Raw genomic sequence first — 17062 nt, 5'->3', positions numbered from 1 at the left:
GCTAATTACATTCGATTATAGCCACCGTCGCCACCGTATATCCATCTCCGCCATCATCGTAACTCGGACGACGACGAGTAGAATCGTCCGCTGCGGTGTGTTTGTTTTCGTTACCTCTCGCCTCTCACTGACAAGATTAGAACAGATTAGGAGGCGTCTGTTTCACAAGGAAATGGCTTACAACTTTCCCGGAGTACCGGCGACCGCTATGCCGCCCATGGGTAAGGCTGATTGATTTTTTAATCGTGTCGTTACTCCAATATTTACCTTTTTCCAACTCGATCCCGCATTACTTCGACGAGATTTCACCGGTATACAATTCACAGGCATGGGGCCAATCGGTCCGCTGGGTCCTATAGCGGGACCGCAAAGCTTTATGGAACTCGCGAGTCAAGGATTTCCGCCGCTGCCACCGCCTATACCACTGCCTGGAATGAACGACTCGCCTCTGGAATTCAGCACGAACAAGAATCAACCGCCGGTGGTTCGAGAAACCTCGGACGACAGCAACGATAGGAGAAATGACAAGAATGATAACAGAAGAGATCGGGAAAATAGGGATAATCGCGAAACACGAGACAATAACAGAAGGTGATATTTTACTTTTGCCCTCGCCTATCCCCAAATTGCACTAAAAGCATTACAATCAATACAAGCGATCCTTGCGATGTTGTAGGATGTATTTATAAATTTAGTTGTAGTTTGTATGTTATCTTGCGAAAGGTCGAGGAGCGAGCGCAACGACAGGCGCGACAGAGATCGGGAGAGGAGAGAGGAGAGGAACGAACGAGACAGAAGGGATGTGGATCGTAGAGTCGAGGAGAGAAGTAACACAACATCCTCCAAGAACAATAGCAATCCCTCGAACAATCCGAACAACAACGAAGTTCTGTCGTCGACGAACACAAACAGCACGCCGAGTATAAACACGCAGATGGAGCCCGCCGCTGGTGTTTGGGGAATGGGAGTGGGCTATCCCATGATGAGCATGGGCCCTATGGGGCCTATGGCCCCCATGATGGGTGAAATGACACTGGGTCCGCACATGAGTCACACGCACGGCTACAGTCCGATGGGGATGGGCATGATGTCGCACGACGGCAGCATGATAGGCGCTCAGATATTGGGCGCCGAGCAGATCATGTCGGATGCGGCGCAAATAATGACCGCGAGCCTGCCACCGCCGTCCACAACGCCCCAGGGTACCAAAGAGATCATACATTGTAAGAGCTGTGTGCTGTTCCCGCCGAATCCGAACGCTCCACCGCCGACCACGCGAGAGAGGCCGCCGGGATGTAGGACAATTTTTGTCGGAGGTGAGCGTTGGTGTCCGAAATTAATGCCGCGGATTTTACAGCGTGATATAAATGTGATGCTTGCTGCAGGATTGCCGGAAAATATCACCGAAGCTATAATACAGGAGATTTTTGAACGATGTGGAGAGATAACCACTTTGCGGCTTTCCAAAAAAAATTTCTGCCACATACGCTTCGTCCTGGAAGCCAGTGTCGATGCGGCGATTTATCTGTCTGGCTACAGAGTGAGAATAGGATCCAGTGGGGAGGCTGCAAACACTGGTAGACTTCATGTAGACTTCGCACAGGTCTATTATTTGTTGAAACGTCAATGTGTTGAATAATTCCATTTTACTTATGCGCATAAATTGTTAATGATGATTTCACGCAGGCTAGAGATGATCAATACGAGTGGGAATGCAGACAACGGCAATTGCAGAGAGAGCAACGTCATAGAGAAAGGGTGGAAAAGGAGAGACAAAGGCCGCCGTCAAGTCCGCCTCCGGTGGTGCATTACACAGACCACGAAGCATCCAACATCTGCGAAAAGATCAAACAGGACGACACGTTTATGAAGGCAGTACAAGTAAATAATTATCACGAGAAATAATAACACTTTGTTCTCGGCAATTGCTTCTCTGTATTTTTACGATTTGTAATTAATTTTTTTTTTTCCAGGTGGTTGTAACGTGGCTAGAGCGAGGAGACTGCACGAAACGTAACGCCAACACCTTTTACTCGATGATACAGTCGACAAACTCTCATGTGCGACGGCTTCTGACGGAGAAAGCGGCGTACGAGGAGGAGCTGCAGAAGGCGAAAGAACTGATGAAAGGCAGAATGCAAGGACTTCTTATACAATGTACGTCTACATTCCTTTCTCTGTCTCTTAAGTTAGCTCCATACTACCGTACATATTTCATGTGCGTTAAGAAAATCCGCACATACATACCGCATTGGCTGGTAAGTTCACCTTGGGATGAATAGATCCAACAAGAAATCTTGAAGAAATCGTCTCTTATTTGGATATAGCGAACACAACCAAAATCGTAATTATCTCGATCGTGATCGTATAAAAGTAACGAGATGACAGTGTTGCTATTCTTCACGTTGTGTGTACGACGATGAATCTTGCCGCATATCGTGTTCCAATAAAAAAGCAGAGATTTTTCTTATATAGCAGTTACGAAGGTACGTTACATCGTATATGATAATTAATAATATCGATTAGGCACCACAGCCGATTGTAATCAGGTACAAAACCAAATCGAATTTTAAGCTTGTCGATCTCGCGTCATGTAATCCGAAGAAGAAAAGAAAAAAAGACGCCGGTTTCTGCATATCGAGCGACACGCTTGATAGTAAAAGTTGCTGAAATTGATATACGACCGAGTACTTTTCTGTTTTTCACTGACTCTTTTGCGATCTCTCAAGTATATCATAGCGAGCTCGTCATACGAATTCTGTTTGTGGTCAATGCACAATTGGAGGCGGCTCGGTAGGAAGGATCAGATTGTAGGCGAGGATAAGGTGGGTGAAAAATCCTGTCTTCTCGGACTTGAGAACCAACAAAATCGATCAACACGAAGGCGGTTTATCGCAAATTCTATTTCATAGACCCATAGTGTACTTGAAAATTGCATGCTTGGCAATGCTAAGGGTTAAGGGTGATGGGTTTGGACGTCCGTTGTTAAGTGGCTGTTTTGAATCACAGATGCAAATTGCTCTTCATCGGAACGGTGCTCTTTATCGAGTATTCACATATTACGTCATAGGCGTTCAATACGCACGGTACATACAAGGGGACAATTTGACTGTTGAAAATAGTCGTTAGCATCGGAAGTCCGCGAATTGCAAGTCCTCGGGGGATACATTATCCGCAGTAAGGTGGAAAGGCGAACAATGAGAGCGGAATGTTTGGTGAAAGCAACTTTATATATATGTTAGATTAGATGCGCTCTGACACTTGGCACAATCTATGTGAGACTCCGTGAGACCATTCGTAATTGTACATACATATCGAAACACGCTCCGATTAGTAAAGCTGGAGTCGAGAGATACGTTCCCATTTCAGCGGTGTATCGCAAATCTAGCTAAACGTTTAACACGAGTACGCGAGTAAAGAGTACTAAAAAAAAAAAAAAAAAAAAAAAACGTAGACGAAACTACCGAGCTTAGAGTTTCAAGCAAAAGGTATACAACGGAGGATTTGTTGTGTTTTTTTGTATGCAACATGCGACCATGTCATCAACAGTCAGTCAGATTGAACGAGTCTTTACTGCGGCAAGCCACAAGAAGGTCTGGGATCACTTCACTAAGGCGCAACGGAAAAACATCGAGATGTGGAAGAAACAATCTTCGGTATGTATGTAATGCACTTCACATTCGCTGGTAGTGTGGTCTATATTTCTCCTTTTCTTTATACAATCTTAAAGCAATCGCGGAGTCTTCTCTGTCACAATATGTTCCTTCGCGCGTTTGCACGCTAAGTCCAAACATGCTCGTTTTGCAAATTGTATTTCTAAGCTATCACAGGTAAGTGACAATCAAGGCTTCAAGGTGCCTGTAAAAGGAAAGTGAAAACGGTCAGACACACGCTTCGTGCGTTACAATTCGATATTTTTCCGTGGAATACCGTGATAGTATGGCAGATAAATCCTGTTGGCGACACGCACAACATTAAGAACAACATGTGGAACAGAAGGTAATGCGAAATTAACGTTACGGAAACCGAAAAGCAACTGCAAACTATCCAGCATGGACTCGCCTTCACATTCCCGAACAGCGTTACTCAATATACAATACTTATTATTTCTGTACTTCAGAGCTGCATCTACTTCTTACGTTCAGGTAAGCCCAAAGCGTTCTGAAAAAAGAAAGGCGAGTAAAAAGTCCCGAAAACCCTAATAAAAACTCTGAAAAATCGTGCGGCGCTACGCCGCAACTCTGAATTACAGAAATTTACGAAGATGCGTGTGAAAAGAATCGATCAGTGTTGTACCTTCACAACAATAGAGCCACGTTTAGGAATGTATTTAAATATTATTCAAACGGCAGATAGAAAAAAAAAAACTACTCTGCATGCATTTGTGTGAGAAAGTGAAAGCTCGCAGGATTAGAACATTTTGTAATTTCCATTGTTCGCAATAACAGGAAATAAAAGCGGTGCAGTTGGAAGACAGTTTGATTGAGGGCGAGGGCGAGATGGACGTGTCGGACTCGGAAGAAGAACCGCAACGTAAGAAAACGCGCAATCAATCGGACGGAAACGAGGATGTTGACAGACTTCAGATTCTCAAAGAGGAAAATGACAGTTTGAGATGCCAATTAGAGGCGTACAAGAACGAAGTGTGTATTAATGCGAATCAATTTGCCGATTTTGATGGAATTTGCGCTAAACTTTCTATTTACTTTGTAGGTGGATCTCTTGAAATCGGAAACGAAAGCTGAATTGGAGGCGAAGGAGAAGCAAATGAAGATGCTGCAACAAACGTTGAAGGGTATGCAAGAGCAATTGATGCAATCGCGAAAGCAACAGGCGCAGGACGATCAGAAGATCAAGGATTTGACTGTCAAGCTGAATGCCGTAAAGAAGGAAGAGCCTAGAGAAAGCGAGATTATCACGCTCGACAAAGACGACGATATAAGCGAGGAGCCGCGTACGCCAAAGCAACACATTCTCACCTCTACTTTCGTGCAAGTCACTCAAAAGGATGCTAAACTCATTGGTAAATATATCTTCATATTGAAGATAAGAGTGATAAGAGATAAGAGATTCCGAGAGATTTATAAAAAATGAGACAAAATTTATTAACGAAAAAGAATTCGAAAAATAACAGGCGAAAAAAGGGAACAATTTTTTTAAGACAATTTTGGCGTATTAATTATAAATTGTTAATAATATATTGTTCGCACATTGCAGGACTTATAGCGACGTTTTTGCACATTCATCCGTTTGGTGCGAGCGTAGACTATCTGTGGTCCTATCTACAGAAAATGGAACCCGGCATTAAACCTAACGAAGTTGAAGTTCTAATGCAGCGTTTTCCACAAGTCTTTAAACAGGAATTATACGGCATCGGTGCGAATATGGAGAGGCGTTGGCAATTTTCAGGTTTTAACGTTTATCGCACTCATTGATCGAATTTAGATGATTTAAGTGTAAAAAATTGCGAAAGTACATTTATCTTGTTGTTCTCTCAGCGTTACTACTCAAAATGAGGTCCGCAAGTGCAATCGAAATTTTTCGATTATAAGTAAGTGTGTAACAGTGACAAAGTCCGATGTGGATTAATAAAGTATCTGTATTAATTCTTAATTTTTATGCATAAGAATTCATAGTAGGATTTTAATTGTATCTTGTGCTGACGCATGATAGCGCAATTAACGATCACGGTAAAAATGATATCCAACTAATCTTTAGTGCGATACAATTGTATATAATTTTTTAAATATTTGTTGCGCACACATAATTTTTACAGTAATCGCCGTCACTAGAGCTTCAATTTTATGTTTAAATTTCATAAATCGCATAGATACGGCCAACGCGATATAAAAATATGTATAGTCAAATTGTTATTTTTTTCGAAATTATTTTTTTATAATTAAAATTATTAAAAAATGCGTCTGATAGATAACTTGTGTATTGATGTTCACTCACACGTCTTTACGCATGCGCAATCATTGACAATACAGGCAGGCCAAAAAGTTTATACGCTCGATTCGTAGATACCATGCCGATTGTACCTACTACTTCGCTAAACAGCAGTCAAAAGTTTCGAACTTGACTGTACATAGAAAGACAGTAATACACGACATGTGGTTCTCTCTCAGCTCGCGATTCAGTGCCCATCATGCCCATTTCAGGGCGGCAAAATGGCGCAAGTCGTGTAGCACGCGATAGCACGTTGCTACTTTTAGGTTATGTTAATCAAAAATAAAACAATATTTTACCTGGAGACGTTTGCGACTCGAATTTAAATGAATTATTACGAAGTGCTCGGTTGCAACAAACATTCGACTCACGAAGAGATCAAGCGTGCATATCATCAACGCTTGCTGCGATTTCATCCCGATAAGAATGATACCGCGAACGCAAACGAGTTTCATAATGTGAAAGAAGCCTGGCGAATATTAGGATGTCCACAGTCAAGGAAGCAGTATGACGCAACCTGCAAACAAGAGGAATTAGAAAATGAAGACAGTCTCATATACGCACGTCTCTCACCGAGTGATCTTGAAGCCCCTGCCTTTGAAGACACATTATTTTACCGCTGCAGGTGTGGCGATCGTTACCTCGTGGAGCGCAAAGATCTTCAAGAGAAGAACACTATACTTGAAATAACGTGTGACAGTTGTACTCTAGTCATCATTATTGAAACGTAGCATAAATCAATGTATAATTCATGTAAAAAATATGGCATTATTCAACAATGTCTATAGACATTTTTAAATATGTGTATGTCCTAATTGTAATGAGACTAAACAATTTGTTTTTATTCAAGCGAATGTTTATCTACTTGCCTGGCAAGTGAAATAACGTTAAAGTAAGATGCATTTTTTACATTAATTGTATAAAACAAGATACAACATCCATGGCTATGTAGAAAGAGGTCGAAATCGAACATTTATTTTGTACAAAATATGTTTCTTAGCATAAGAGAACGTGTGTACAATCGTAATAAATTTAAAAAAAAAAACAAAATCTAAAATATCCGGCAACATTCTTTTCTATTTCTTATAAAAAAATGATACAACAGGTAACACATTCTTATAATATAAACTATTGAGCAATATACAAATAAACATGACACCTAGTCTAATCTAGGTCAATAATAAAGATGCATTTGCACAAATTGCATTATTCTCCGATAATGCCATTCATGACATGATTCAGTAGAATCCATATAAAATTTGTCACTGACAATTGATGCCGTGATCTAAGTCTTTTTATACAATTCGCACTAAATGGAAAGATCTGGCTAATACAAATATTCTCCCTTTAGCGAAATCGTTTATTATTGATAAGATTAAAGCTTTTAATCGAAAGTAAAAATGTTTTTCTTTTGCTCTGTGCAAACTTGTATTATTTCACTATTGTGTAAATCTGTATTGCACGTGAATAAGTGCTATTTTTGCATATTGCACCATGATGGAGTAAAAACATGTAATACTGGAAAAAATAGTATAAAAAAGAACAAAAGAGGGAGAAAAATTATTTATCGAATTCTTGATTTGAATCGTTTCGCAGTTTGATTGCTGAAAATCTAATTTTCCTCAATCAATGTCAGCAATATGAAAATATCAGTTTGTAAACATTTATAAAAATATTTGTTTTTAACCAGATCAATGTTTATATAGGCAAGTAAAATCTAAGCTTCTATCATCAGGAAATATCCAAGTTGACAGTTTAAGAAAATCAGCTTGACCAAAATCGACCAAAACAATTGGCCAGTAAATCATACAAATATGACATTTCGATGTAAGAGACATTTGAAATTTCTCATAAAAAGATCTATATAGTCCGAATGGCGCGTCGAAATTGTCGTCGATAGTTTTCTCGTTTGCTCCAGGAAGTATGAGATTCTTCAAATAATGTCATTTTGCCTCGAAGTGTGTTTCAGTACGTCGACGTCTCAGTTCCCTCGTTTTCGTCTGCCATCGTTGACAAATGCTCCTAAATGCCCACATAATAAATCTGTTATGTTTACAACGAATCTCGTTAGGGATGATTGCTAACTTTTGCATCGTTGATGATTCCACTGAATCTTTATAACAGTGAAAATTCAGAAGTGAATCAGCTTTGCCTGATACTGATAAGCTCCTCGTTTTTCCCGTTTATAAGTTTATGAGTCTTGTAAATCTCACGTTTGTACACACCACAACAATACGCGCGCGCGTGTGTTCTGACAAAATAACATAATTATAATTATAATTTTTTTAACGGGCACTTTAAAATCCACCTGGAGATCATTCGCTACATCTTTCATTCATTCAATTTTCCCCCCCTTTTCCTATCCTGCAAAAACTTGATCCATTTTTACAACGCGTACACAGTCTTATCACAATCATACCATGTAACACATGAATCATTGTACAGCGTAAATTAGTTTAGTTTCTACTTAATTGAAAATATGTACACAAGTCGTACAAAGAGGGCGATTGGCTCCTTAGGATGGAGCGCGCTATTTTACCTCAACGTCGAAATCGAGGACAAGCAGTTTCGTCTCCTCGGTACCGTTACGACTACCTACTGCACACACTAGTTTCGTATCACTCGCTCGAATTCTCCACACGACACCGCCGCTACCCCCGCTTTCCAGAGCAACTAGATTCCTAATAAAATCACCTGCAAGCACAACACGAATTGTTCTCGATTTGCATCCTGATAAAAAAAAAACTCTCAACAAACCTTATATAGCAATATACTAACCAGTCTTAACATCCCAGAGCTTTACTGTACCATCATCGGAGGACGTAATCACAAAATGGCTATTGAACTGAAGGCAAGTGACCGCTGACTGATGCTTATTCGGACCGGAGAGAGTCTGAAGGCAGTGACCGCTAACAATGTCCCACACTTTCACGGTAGAATCAGCATTGCCTGACACTAAAATATTATTGCGCAGTTCCATCCCTGAGGTGAGGGACTGATGCCCCATTAGGGTGTGTCTACAAGCACCAGTTTCTACCTCCCATACTCTTATACTTGTATCCAACGATCCGCTAACAACGTGTACACCGTCAAACTAATGCAGTAATGAAACAAAGGCTAATGAACGGCGGGAGACCAAAGAGCAGCATTTAACAAAGTGATAAAATATAGAATGCACTTACTTGGAGGGAATAAACGCGGTTGGTATGTCCGTGTAAGGTATGAAGGCACTCCTCGCGCTCCGGATTCCAAACTTTGACCAAGTAGTCGTAGGCACCACTGACCACCAATTTCCCGTCATATTGCACACATCTGACTGCCGCTAGATGCCCTACGAGCACATGCAAACACTCCCCCGTGTCCACTTGCCACACTCTCAGTGTCGCATCCCTGCTACCACTGACAACCTTGTTACCGTGCAGATGCATACACCTCACCGTCGACGTGTGACCGTATAAGGTATGAATACACTGGCCGGTCTCCGCGTTCCACACTTTCAAAGTACGATCTGTACTACCACTGATAACAATCGTGCCGGACATCTGCGAGGACCATACCCCTCCGGTATGCCCGACTAATGTTCGTAAGCACTGAAACATTGGAAAAAAAAAAAAAAAAAAAAAAACGTAACAGTATACAACATTTATCTTTTCTCTTTTCGCGATAACGGAATTCCTGTATCTCTATATATTTTGTTACCTTGCCCGTGACGGCGGACCATACTTTGAGAGTATTGTCATCCGAACCACTAACTATCCGGTTGCCGGAAAATTGCAGGCATGTGATCACATGATCGTCATGGCCCTTCAACACTTTCGGTGTACGGATTGGCTTCGTTCTCCAGTTCATTTTAATATTATGCTGCCGCATATAGGCCTGCTTCCACGGCGACGAGTTGTAACTACCGCTTCGGCAGTTCTTGCGTTTTGGTGGTGGCAGATCCTTCAGATCTTCTATACCAGCCGCCTTGCACTTCTCCTTCCATAATAGATTGTCATCAGCTAAAAATCTCCAATTCCGGCAGGTCTGCGCCGCTTTCAGAAGATCCTTTGGTTCCAGGAAGGCCAACACCGACAATGCCAATTCTTTCGGCAATAGTGATATGAAGTCGCGTTGAAACTGGGGCTCTATGACCTGCATCATGTGACGCACTTGCGTGGGTTCGCATCTCTCTATTAATTCATCTATCGCCAACATTCTTTCCGCATTTGACCACCTCTGTAACGAGCATCAGTATTTTTATTCATTTTTTGACTTACCAAATACAAATTTATTTTCTAATTTTATTAATACAATTTTATTACTATTATTTCAGTCAAAATACTACGCTTATATATATATATATTTGCATAAACACCTGAAATTGCAAGAGCCAACTACTCATTTCTGGAGGAGGATTGTCCTTTGTAGGAATGACACATCTCACATGTTTACCTTTATCATCTAACTTTCTCGCAGTCCTAAAACAAAAAAATTAAAATCCATATATCTTTTTATATATATATATATATATATATATATATATATATATATATATATATTTTATATATATATTTTATTTATATATATATATATAATTTTATTTTTATCTTAAATATGTATAAAAGATGTTATATATATTAATAAATAAATTTCATAAAAAATAAACTTAAATATAAATTTTTCGTAGACTATAATTTTATATATATATATATATATATATATACACACACATAATTATAATCTTTACAAAAAAAAGCTGCTTACATTGTATGAGACTTCTCTTCTGGATTAAGTTTTTTACACGGTAGACAACATTCCGTTTCACTCTTTCGCTTTCTTTGAGGCTGGGCATCTGATGGCACGCAATTATATATTGGACTCTGAGTTTGTTCAGAAAGGATTGCTTCTAAGGATTGTGATACAGGTGATTGACAATTGTTGCTCTCAACGTCTGCTGTACATTCGGTGTCACAAAATAATCCACTGTCACTAATCTAAAAGTATTGCAGAGTATTAGTTACAGAGATATTATTAAATTTATAGTTATATTTAACTATTTACAACAAATATAAAATGTAAAAATACAGTTCTATCACTACTCTACTATCTTTATCTCCCTTCTCATCTTCATCTCCTAAAAAAGAAAATTTGCAATATATATAAAAAGAGCTAACGTTAACTTACTTCGCTTTCTCCTTCGCTAGTTTCTTCATCATCTTCGTCTTCATCACCTCCATAATCTTCAGATTCCTCATCTTGTGGCAACACTGAATGCATAGGATCCAAGGAACTTGGTCCTGGAACTCCTTCAATACCCTCAATTGGACTAGGACTGGCACTGCCTAGTTTATTATTGTCAGATATATTGTTGGAGGACGAAGGAGGGACAGACATTACTATGCGCAGTAGTAGTATTAGACTTGTGGATACAGTAACTGTACCTAAATAACACAAAAGTCATTAATATGATTGATATAGAAATTCTTATTGATATCTTTTATCTTTCATACACTTTTCATAAATATACGTATATAAAGCACAATCTCGACCAACAAATGACTCTGACGGAAATGTAATGTGTCGCTGCGGCATTGCAATAAATCACGTGAAAATCACTATAAAGTTGTCAAAGAAAAAAAAAAAGGAAAACGAATATGAATGTATAACACTTTAGGTTAAAATCCGTCAGATAACGATTATCATTATCGTCGCGAGAATTTGCCTAACCTTGAATCGCTTGCACCGCGTACATGCGCTCGCGATTTATCACATACCTTAAAATATTGCAAACAAACAACAACAAATCGACAGCCACACCCTACATATCCGCGCGAGCGGCGATGCGAATTTATGACAAGTTGTGACACGAAGCAACTACGTAAAACGGGAGTCTATACTTAGGACAAATGTCGTTCCTGGTCGTCAGCCTTTGTCAATCGACGAGGTGCTTGATGATACGAATGAGACGGTCCGTGCGTGTCGTGGTTGCCGACGACGACGTTTTACCTCTATCAAAGGAGCATGGCATTCATTTCTTTCGCGTGCGGCGACTGTCGAGGGTAATCTTAGGTTAGAAGTACGAGCGAAATACGGTGCTTGCGGACGGGGCGGACGCGAACTAGGCCAACGTGAGCGTTTGAAGAAAAATAAGTAACGGACGTAAACACGACAAACGGCGTGAATCCATCAGGCGGCTTCCTCGCAAGAAGCTACCAGCTTTTCCTCCGCACCTCCCGACTCCTTTACACTCATTCGCACAGCAGTGCATAGAATAGATCAAGCATAGGTACTACATACACACAAGCGCATTGCATTCGCAAGTAGCATTTTCACGACATTTTACGAGTTTCGCCAAATTTCATGAAAATCCGGTATTTTGTGTTACTCTCAACCATAGATGTAGTAAGTATAGACTGCTCGTTCCCTATCTCTACGTCTAAGGGCGGTATTCATAGTCCGTTCTTATATTCAAGATCGTCTTAAGCACGAACTTATATTCGCTCTCTTCGTCAGACACAATCTATGTGTGACGAAGAGAGCGAATATAAGTCCGTGCTTAAGACAATCTTAAATATAAGAACGGACTATGGCCGGTATTCATAGTCCGTTCTTATATTTAAGATTGTCTTAAGCACGGACTTATATTCGCTCTCTTCGTCACACATAGATTGTGTCTGACGAAGAGAGCGAATATAAGTTCGTGCTTAAGACGATCTTGAATATAAGAACGGACTATGAATACCGCCCTATGAATACCGGCCTAAGGGCCACCGCACAAGCTTCTGTCAGCGCATAGGCCGGTATTCATAGTCCGTTCTTATATTCAAGATTGTCTTAAGCCTCAGAGTAAAAAGAAACCTCAGAGTAAAAAGAAACAGGAGGGAGCACGGACTAAGGAATAGAGGGACTAAGGTTGCGTTCCGTTTCGCACATTATGCGCACGAATTACATAGAAAACGTTCCGTTTCACTCAATGCGCGCATAAACAGCGCTTAGAATTCCCTAAATCCCCACCATCTGCAGCGCATAATACACGCATCAGCTACCTCAAGTTTGAGTTGCAGCAGCTTATGCGTTCCATGCGATTGCGTAATTGCATATGGCGATTGATAGCGATATTGTAAAAAGTGTCAAAATAGGAAGAGTCATAATGGAAGAGTCATTGATGATTCACTACTATTACTGTCACTCATTTCATCAATTAAAAACATTGTCACATTGATAGCGCAATTTATTGTGGAATCCATTTTGGGCCAGTATTCATAGTCCGTTCTTATATTCAAGATCGTCTTAAGCACGAACTTATATTCGCTTTCTTCGTCAGACACAATCTATGTTTGACGAAGAAAGCGAATATAAGTCCGTGCTTAAGACGATTTTGAATATAAGAAAGGACTATGAATACCGTCCTTGATTTTCCGCTTCTAATGCGTTCAATATCGTTCCGTTTCAAAGCATGTATCATGCGCATAATGAAACGAAAAGCAGCCAATGCGCTAAGCATTAGCGATGCGAACGATGCGTGCTATGCGCAAAACGGAACGCAACCTGAGTCTAAAGTCCTAGTTTAAGCGAGAGGGGATGGTAATTCAAGCGTGCGGGGGGGACTGCTTTCCGCCATATTGATGTAGCGATTCTCACACAGAGATTCTGTGTCTGTGACATGGTTACACTCGTGTAGTGGTGCCACTAGACATAACGAGTGACAAGCGTAAAGAGATTAGGCGGTTTTATTATTGTTGTACTATAAATTTTATAAAATACTTTAACTTTTATTACTCTGAGGCTTTGCATACAGTAGACAAAATATTAGAAATAGCAATAATCATTTAATATTAAAAAGAGAAATTATTTTACATCTAACAAGAGAATAAAATATATTAATTATATTATAGTTCCAATTCTTATTTCTTAATTCATTCATTAATTTTTTCTATTTTTTTTTATTTTTAAAATAAATAATTCCAATTTCTTATTTCTAATATTTAATAATTATTCCTATTTCTATTTCCTATTTTGTTTATTGTGCGCAGGATCTGACTTTCATTTCTCATGGCTGGTTTATGCTTCGGTCTTAACTTAAGGCCGGAGCACAGACTTTTACATAAAGCATAACGCATAAGCATAAGGAAATTGATTGGTCTATATATAAGCATAAGCAAATGCATAAGGAAACGGACCAATCAATTTCCTTATGCTTAAGGCCCGAGCACAGACTTTTACATAACGCATAAGGCATAATGCATAGAGCATAACGTAACGTTCTTCAACGCACAAGCTTGTGCATAAGGCTTTACATTCTAACCTTAAAATTATTTGAACACCGAAATCACATGGTGAGTAAGACGATACATAGAGAGCATAGAAATTTTAAATATCTTTTATTCAGTTTTTATTTTGAGATAGGATTTTGAGTTTTGATATTGAAAATAATGTTACAGAGGAAATAAATAGGAACACACAATATTGAAAAGAAAATCAAGAGAACTTTTTTTGTGATTATAAAAGTGAGAATGTAAGTATTTGCAAAGATATATTTTATATAATTTATTATATATGTAATTATTATATTATTATTATGATTATTTATATATACTTGAATATAGTTTTAATTTTCATCATTTTTATTAGAAATGGTCTGATCTATCAAAAAAAAGAAGGGACAATAAAAATAAGAAGAGAAATTGAAGAGTATTTATTCTCTAGTAAAGATGTAACTTTAGAAATTGCATTTACGACATCTGGCTGCGATTTTCCTTTTGATTTTATTTGCCTACTTAAACCTTTCTTTCGCGCATAATCAGAGGCACTTAATACTGATATTGAAGAAGCATCAGACTGGCATGATGTTACCGCGTCGCTTGATTTGTGTGAAAGTGAAGTTGAGTCTCTAAACACAAATATAAATTTTTTTTAAATGAAACAAATAAAAAATTTATTAAAAAAATGCCAGAAATAAAAATGCTTGTAAAAATATTTATCTTTGATTTATTTTTGCTTGATTTATTTCTGTAAAAGACTGTTGTTGTTCAAGTAAAGTAGTTGTATTTGTAGGAGATACATTAACGTTTCTGCCACTTAAGCTTGTAAATCGATTTTGTTCCAATGATTCTGCATTGTTAACTTTTGAAAAATTTTGTTGTAAGGTAGCCACATTCGCCAAAGAGAGATTTTCTTTTTCGTTACTAAAGTTAAAGTTTCTAAAATTAGAAAATAAAAATTTTATTACAGATTTGCAAATAAAAGCGCTTTTAATTTTATATGAATTATGTATATATCTTACTTTTGAAGAGAAATACATCGTTTTGTCAATGGAGAGCTTTTGGCATGTTGCACATTAGTCATTGTTCTGAAAAAAGAAAAAAATAATGTCAAAAAATTGCCGTAACATGCAAAGAGTTCTAAGACTAATATACAAAAAAGAAATCTTGATTATTCTAATTTTTCAACATCCTAATTTTTACTATACCTTCTTTTCTTAACGAATGGATCCAAAAATTGCATGTTGTTAAAAAACTCAAAAGTTTTCCTTTTTGATGCTCCACTTCCAGTAGTTGTTTCTTCCTGTCTTTGTATTTTTTCTCTTGTGTATCGCTCTCTTAATCGCGTCCATCGTGATTGACACTCGTCCACTAGCAACAAAAATAATATTAAATATATTAATTTTTCATGCTAGATCGCATGCAATCTAGTCTTGCTAAAAATGCTGCAGGCTGTATTTTCAGCAAGTAGTTTACTAGTTTACAATCTAACATGAAAAATTACACTGTGTCACTGGTTTAACATATGCAATTTAAAATCTGTTAAAATAAATTGCAATGTATAAAAATATATTATATACCTGTCATATTCAAAATGCTTGCTATTTCTGTTCAGGCATTCTGTTTTTTAAAAGTATCTTTGAAATCAGTCAGTTCCTTGTTATATATGTAAGGATAATCACGCACCAAAGAAATGAGCAAAGCATCTCCATCGATTTCATTTTGATTCTCTATTTCACAAACATTTTCATTTTCAGAATATTGAGAATATTGATTCTCTCCACAGAAATTTTCATCTTGATATTGAGAATCAAAAAAATATGAATCATGATCCATTTTCCTATCGAAATAAAATATATTAATGTGATTGTTATATATATTATTAATTTAGTAATTATATAATATAATATATATATATATATATATAATTATATTATTATATTAAGAATATATAGTAGAATCGATAAGTGTACTTACCACGTATTGTCAACAAGAGAAGAGGTTAGAAACTGGTTGAAATTAGCGAACACAATTAATGGTGGACAAATCTAGACGCGTATCCGTTTGCATAACGCATAAAAATTCATCCTTAAGCCGAGAGCACAAGCTTTTACATAAAGCATAACGCATAAGCATAAGGAAATTGATTGGTCTATATATAAGCATAAGCAAATGCATAAGGAAATGGACCAATCAATTTCCTTATGCTTATGCGTTATGCTTTATGCAAAAGTCTGTGCTCCGGCCATTACGGATTTTTCGACTCCTTATGCATCATGCTTTATGCATTATGCAAGATCTGCAGAACGAGGAGTGGGGATAGAAATATGGCCGGAGCACAGACTTTTGCATAAAGCATAACGCATAAGCATAAGGAAATTGATTGGTCCATTTCCTTATGCATTTGCTTATGCTTATATATAGACCAATCAATTTCCTTATGCTTATGCGTTATGCTTTATGTAAAAGCTTGTGCTCTCGGCTATAGAAGACTCTGATTAGTTGATTTTCTTATGCGTTATGCCTTATGCGTTATGCAAAAGTCTGTGCTCCCGCCTTTATGCGTTATGCTTTATGCAAAAGTCTGTGCTCCCGCCTTTAATCTTAAGGACTCGTTTATGCTTCCCTAGAAATTCGGACTACGCATGTGCAAATGTAACAAAACCTAACCTAACCTAACCACAAATTGTAATAGATCCCGGTGCTGCAAATTATAGTGAATGTTAAAATGAATCGTCAGCGGCAAAAAACTTTAATGTTTGGAATGGCACTTTTGTTATCAAGTGCCTATGCAGCATGTGTATTATTAAGAAATTAAAAAAAAAATAAAAGAAAACCACGGAGATACGCTGTTCGGCCACTGAATCGAA

General features: G+C 38.2%; 4 protein-coding genes and 1 long non-coding RNA gene across 8 annotated transcripts; 3 read left to right on the top strand and 2 right to left on the bottom strand.

Moving 5' to 3' along the window:
• Positions 1-21: 21 nt before the first annotated feature.
• LOC105679474 (ecto-NOX disulfide-thiol exchanger 2) lies at positions 22-5613 on the top strand. 3 transcript variants are annotated; one of them, XM_012379531.2, is made up of 10 exons: positions 22-221; positions 327-591; positions 724-1316; positions 1386-1603; positions 1687-1872; positions 1974-2157; positions 3550-3656; positions 4449-4643; positions 4714-5023; positions 5218-5613. In XM_012379531.2, the coding sequence occupies exons 1-10, from the start codon at positions 173-175 to the stop codon at positions 5433-5435; spliced, it is 2325 nt and encodes a 774-aa protein (XP_012234954.1). In that variant the 5' UTR covers positions 22-172; the 3' UTR covers positions 5436-5613. The 3 variants fall into 3 exon arrangements, with proteins under 3 accessions (XP_012234954.1, XP_012234953.1, XP_012234955.1); XM_012379530.2 differs by having other exon boundaries at positions 25-221; positions 1687-1881; XM_012379532.2 differs by lacking the exon at positions 22-221 and having other exon boundaries at positions 371-591; positions 702-1316; positions 1687-1881.
• A 662-nt stretch (positions 5614-6275) lies between these two features.
• Positions 6276-6680, top strand: LOC136999029 (dnaJ homolog subfamily B member 14-like). The gene has a single exon (XM_067352425.1). It carries the CDS (start codon positions 6276-6278, stop codon positions 6678-6680), a length of 405 nt encoding a protein of 134 aa, XP_067208526.1.
• A 214-nt stretch (positions 6681-6894) lies between these two features.
• On the bottom strand, positions 6895-12216 carry LOC105679475 (F-box/WD repeat-containing protein 7). The gene is made up of 9 exons (XM_012379533.2): positions 11829-12216; positions 11116-11372; positions 10696-10925; positions 10307-10409; positions 9649-10167; positions 9132-9539; positions 8728-9043; positions 8489-8643; positions 6895-7971 (listed from the first exon to the last, which is right to left on the bottom strand). The coding sequence occupies exons 2-9, from the start codon at positions 11323-11325 to the stop codon at positions 7915-7917; spliced, it is 1998 nt and encodes a 665-aa protein (XP_012234956.1). The 5' UTR covers positions 11326-11372; positions 11829-12216; the 3' UTR covers positions 6895-7914.
• A 1281-nt stretch (positions 12217-13497) lies between these two features.
• Positions 13498-15357, top strand: LOC136998657 (uncharacterized). The gene is made up of 2 exons (XR_010889245.1): positions 13498-14446; positions 14563-15357. It is a non-coding gene; the product is annotated as an uncharacterized lncRNA (long non-coding RNA).
• LOC136996893 (uncharacterized) lies at positions 14578-16321 on the bottom strand. Of its 2 annotated transcripts, none has more exons than XM_067351736.1 (5): positions 16170-16321; positions 15773-16032; positions 15401-15563; positions 15215-15280; positions 14578-14821 (listed from the first exon to the last, which is right to left on the bottom strand). In XM_067351736.1, exons 2-5 carry the CDS (start codon positions 15777-15779, stop codon positions 14578-14580), a joined length of 480 nt encoding a protein of 159 aa, XP_067207837.1. In that variant the 5' UTR covers positions 15780-16032; positions 16170-16321. The 2 variants fall into 2 exon arrangements, with proteins under 2 accessions (XP_067207837.1, XP_067207838.1); XM_067351737.1 differs by having other exon boundaries at positions 14612-15131.
• Positions 16322-17062: the final 741 nt, after the last annotated feature.

This window comes from Linepithema humile, chromosome 3 (genome assembly GCF_040581485.1).
Source record: "Linepithema humile isolate Giens D197 chromosome 3, Lhum_UNIL_v1.0, whole genome shotgun sequence".
Classification (NCBI taxonomy): domain Eukaryota; kingdom Metazoa; phylum Arthropoda; class Insecta; order Hymenoptera; family Formicidae; genus Linepithema; species Linepithema humile.
Note: the sequence above shows the minus strand (reverse complement) of the source record. Positions and strands in the feature narration are given on the sequence as shown.

Excerpts from the sequence above, each read along its gene's own strand:
- LOC105679474 (XM_012379530.2), top strand. The coding sequence starts at position 173 with ATGGCTTACAACTTTCCCGGAGTACCGGCGACCGCTATGCCGCCCATG. Across the intron at positions 222-326 it reads GACCGCTATGCCGCCCATGG|GCATGGGGCCAATCGGTCCG; the intron begins GTAAGGCTGATT and ends TACAATTCACAG. Across the intron at positions 1,604-1,686 it reads TTCATGTAGACTTCGCACAG|GCTAGAGATGATCAATACGA; the intron begins GTCTATTATTTG and ends GATTTCACGCAG.
- LOC136999029 (XM_067352425.1), top strand. The coding sequence starts at position 6,276 with ATGAATTATTACGAAGTGCTCGGTTGCAACAAACATTCGACTCACGAA.
- LOC105679475 (XM_012379533.2), bottom strand. The coding sequence starts at position 11,325 with ATGTCTGTCCCTCCTTCGTCCTCCAACAATATATCTGACAATAATAAA. Across the intron at positions 10,926-11,115 it reads CTAGCGAAGGAGAAAGCGAA|ATTAGTGACAGTGGATTATT; the intron begins GTAAGTTAACGT and ends CAATACTTTTAG. Across the intron at positions 10,168-10,306 it reads GTTGGCTCTTGCAATTTCAG|AGGTGGTCAAATGCGGAAAG; the intron begins GTGTTTATGCAA and ends TGCTCGTTACAG.
- LOC136996893 (XM_067351736.1), bottom strand. Across the intron at positions 15,281-15,400 it reads CCATTCGTTAAGAAAAGAAG|AACAATGACTAATGTGCAAC; the intron begins GTATAGTAAAAA and ends TTCTTTTTTCAG. Across the intron at positions 14,822-15,214 it reads CGATGTATTTCTCTTCAAAA|AGACTCAACTTCACTTTCAC; the intron begins GTAAGATATATA and ends ATTTGTGTTTAG.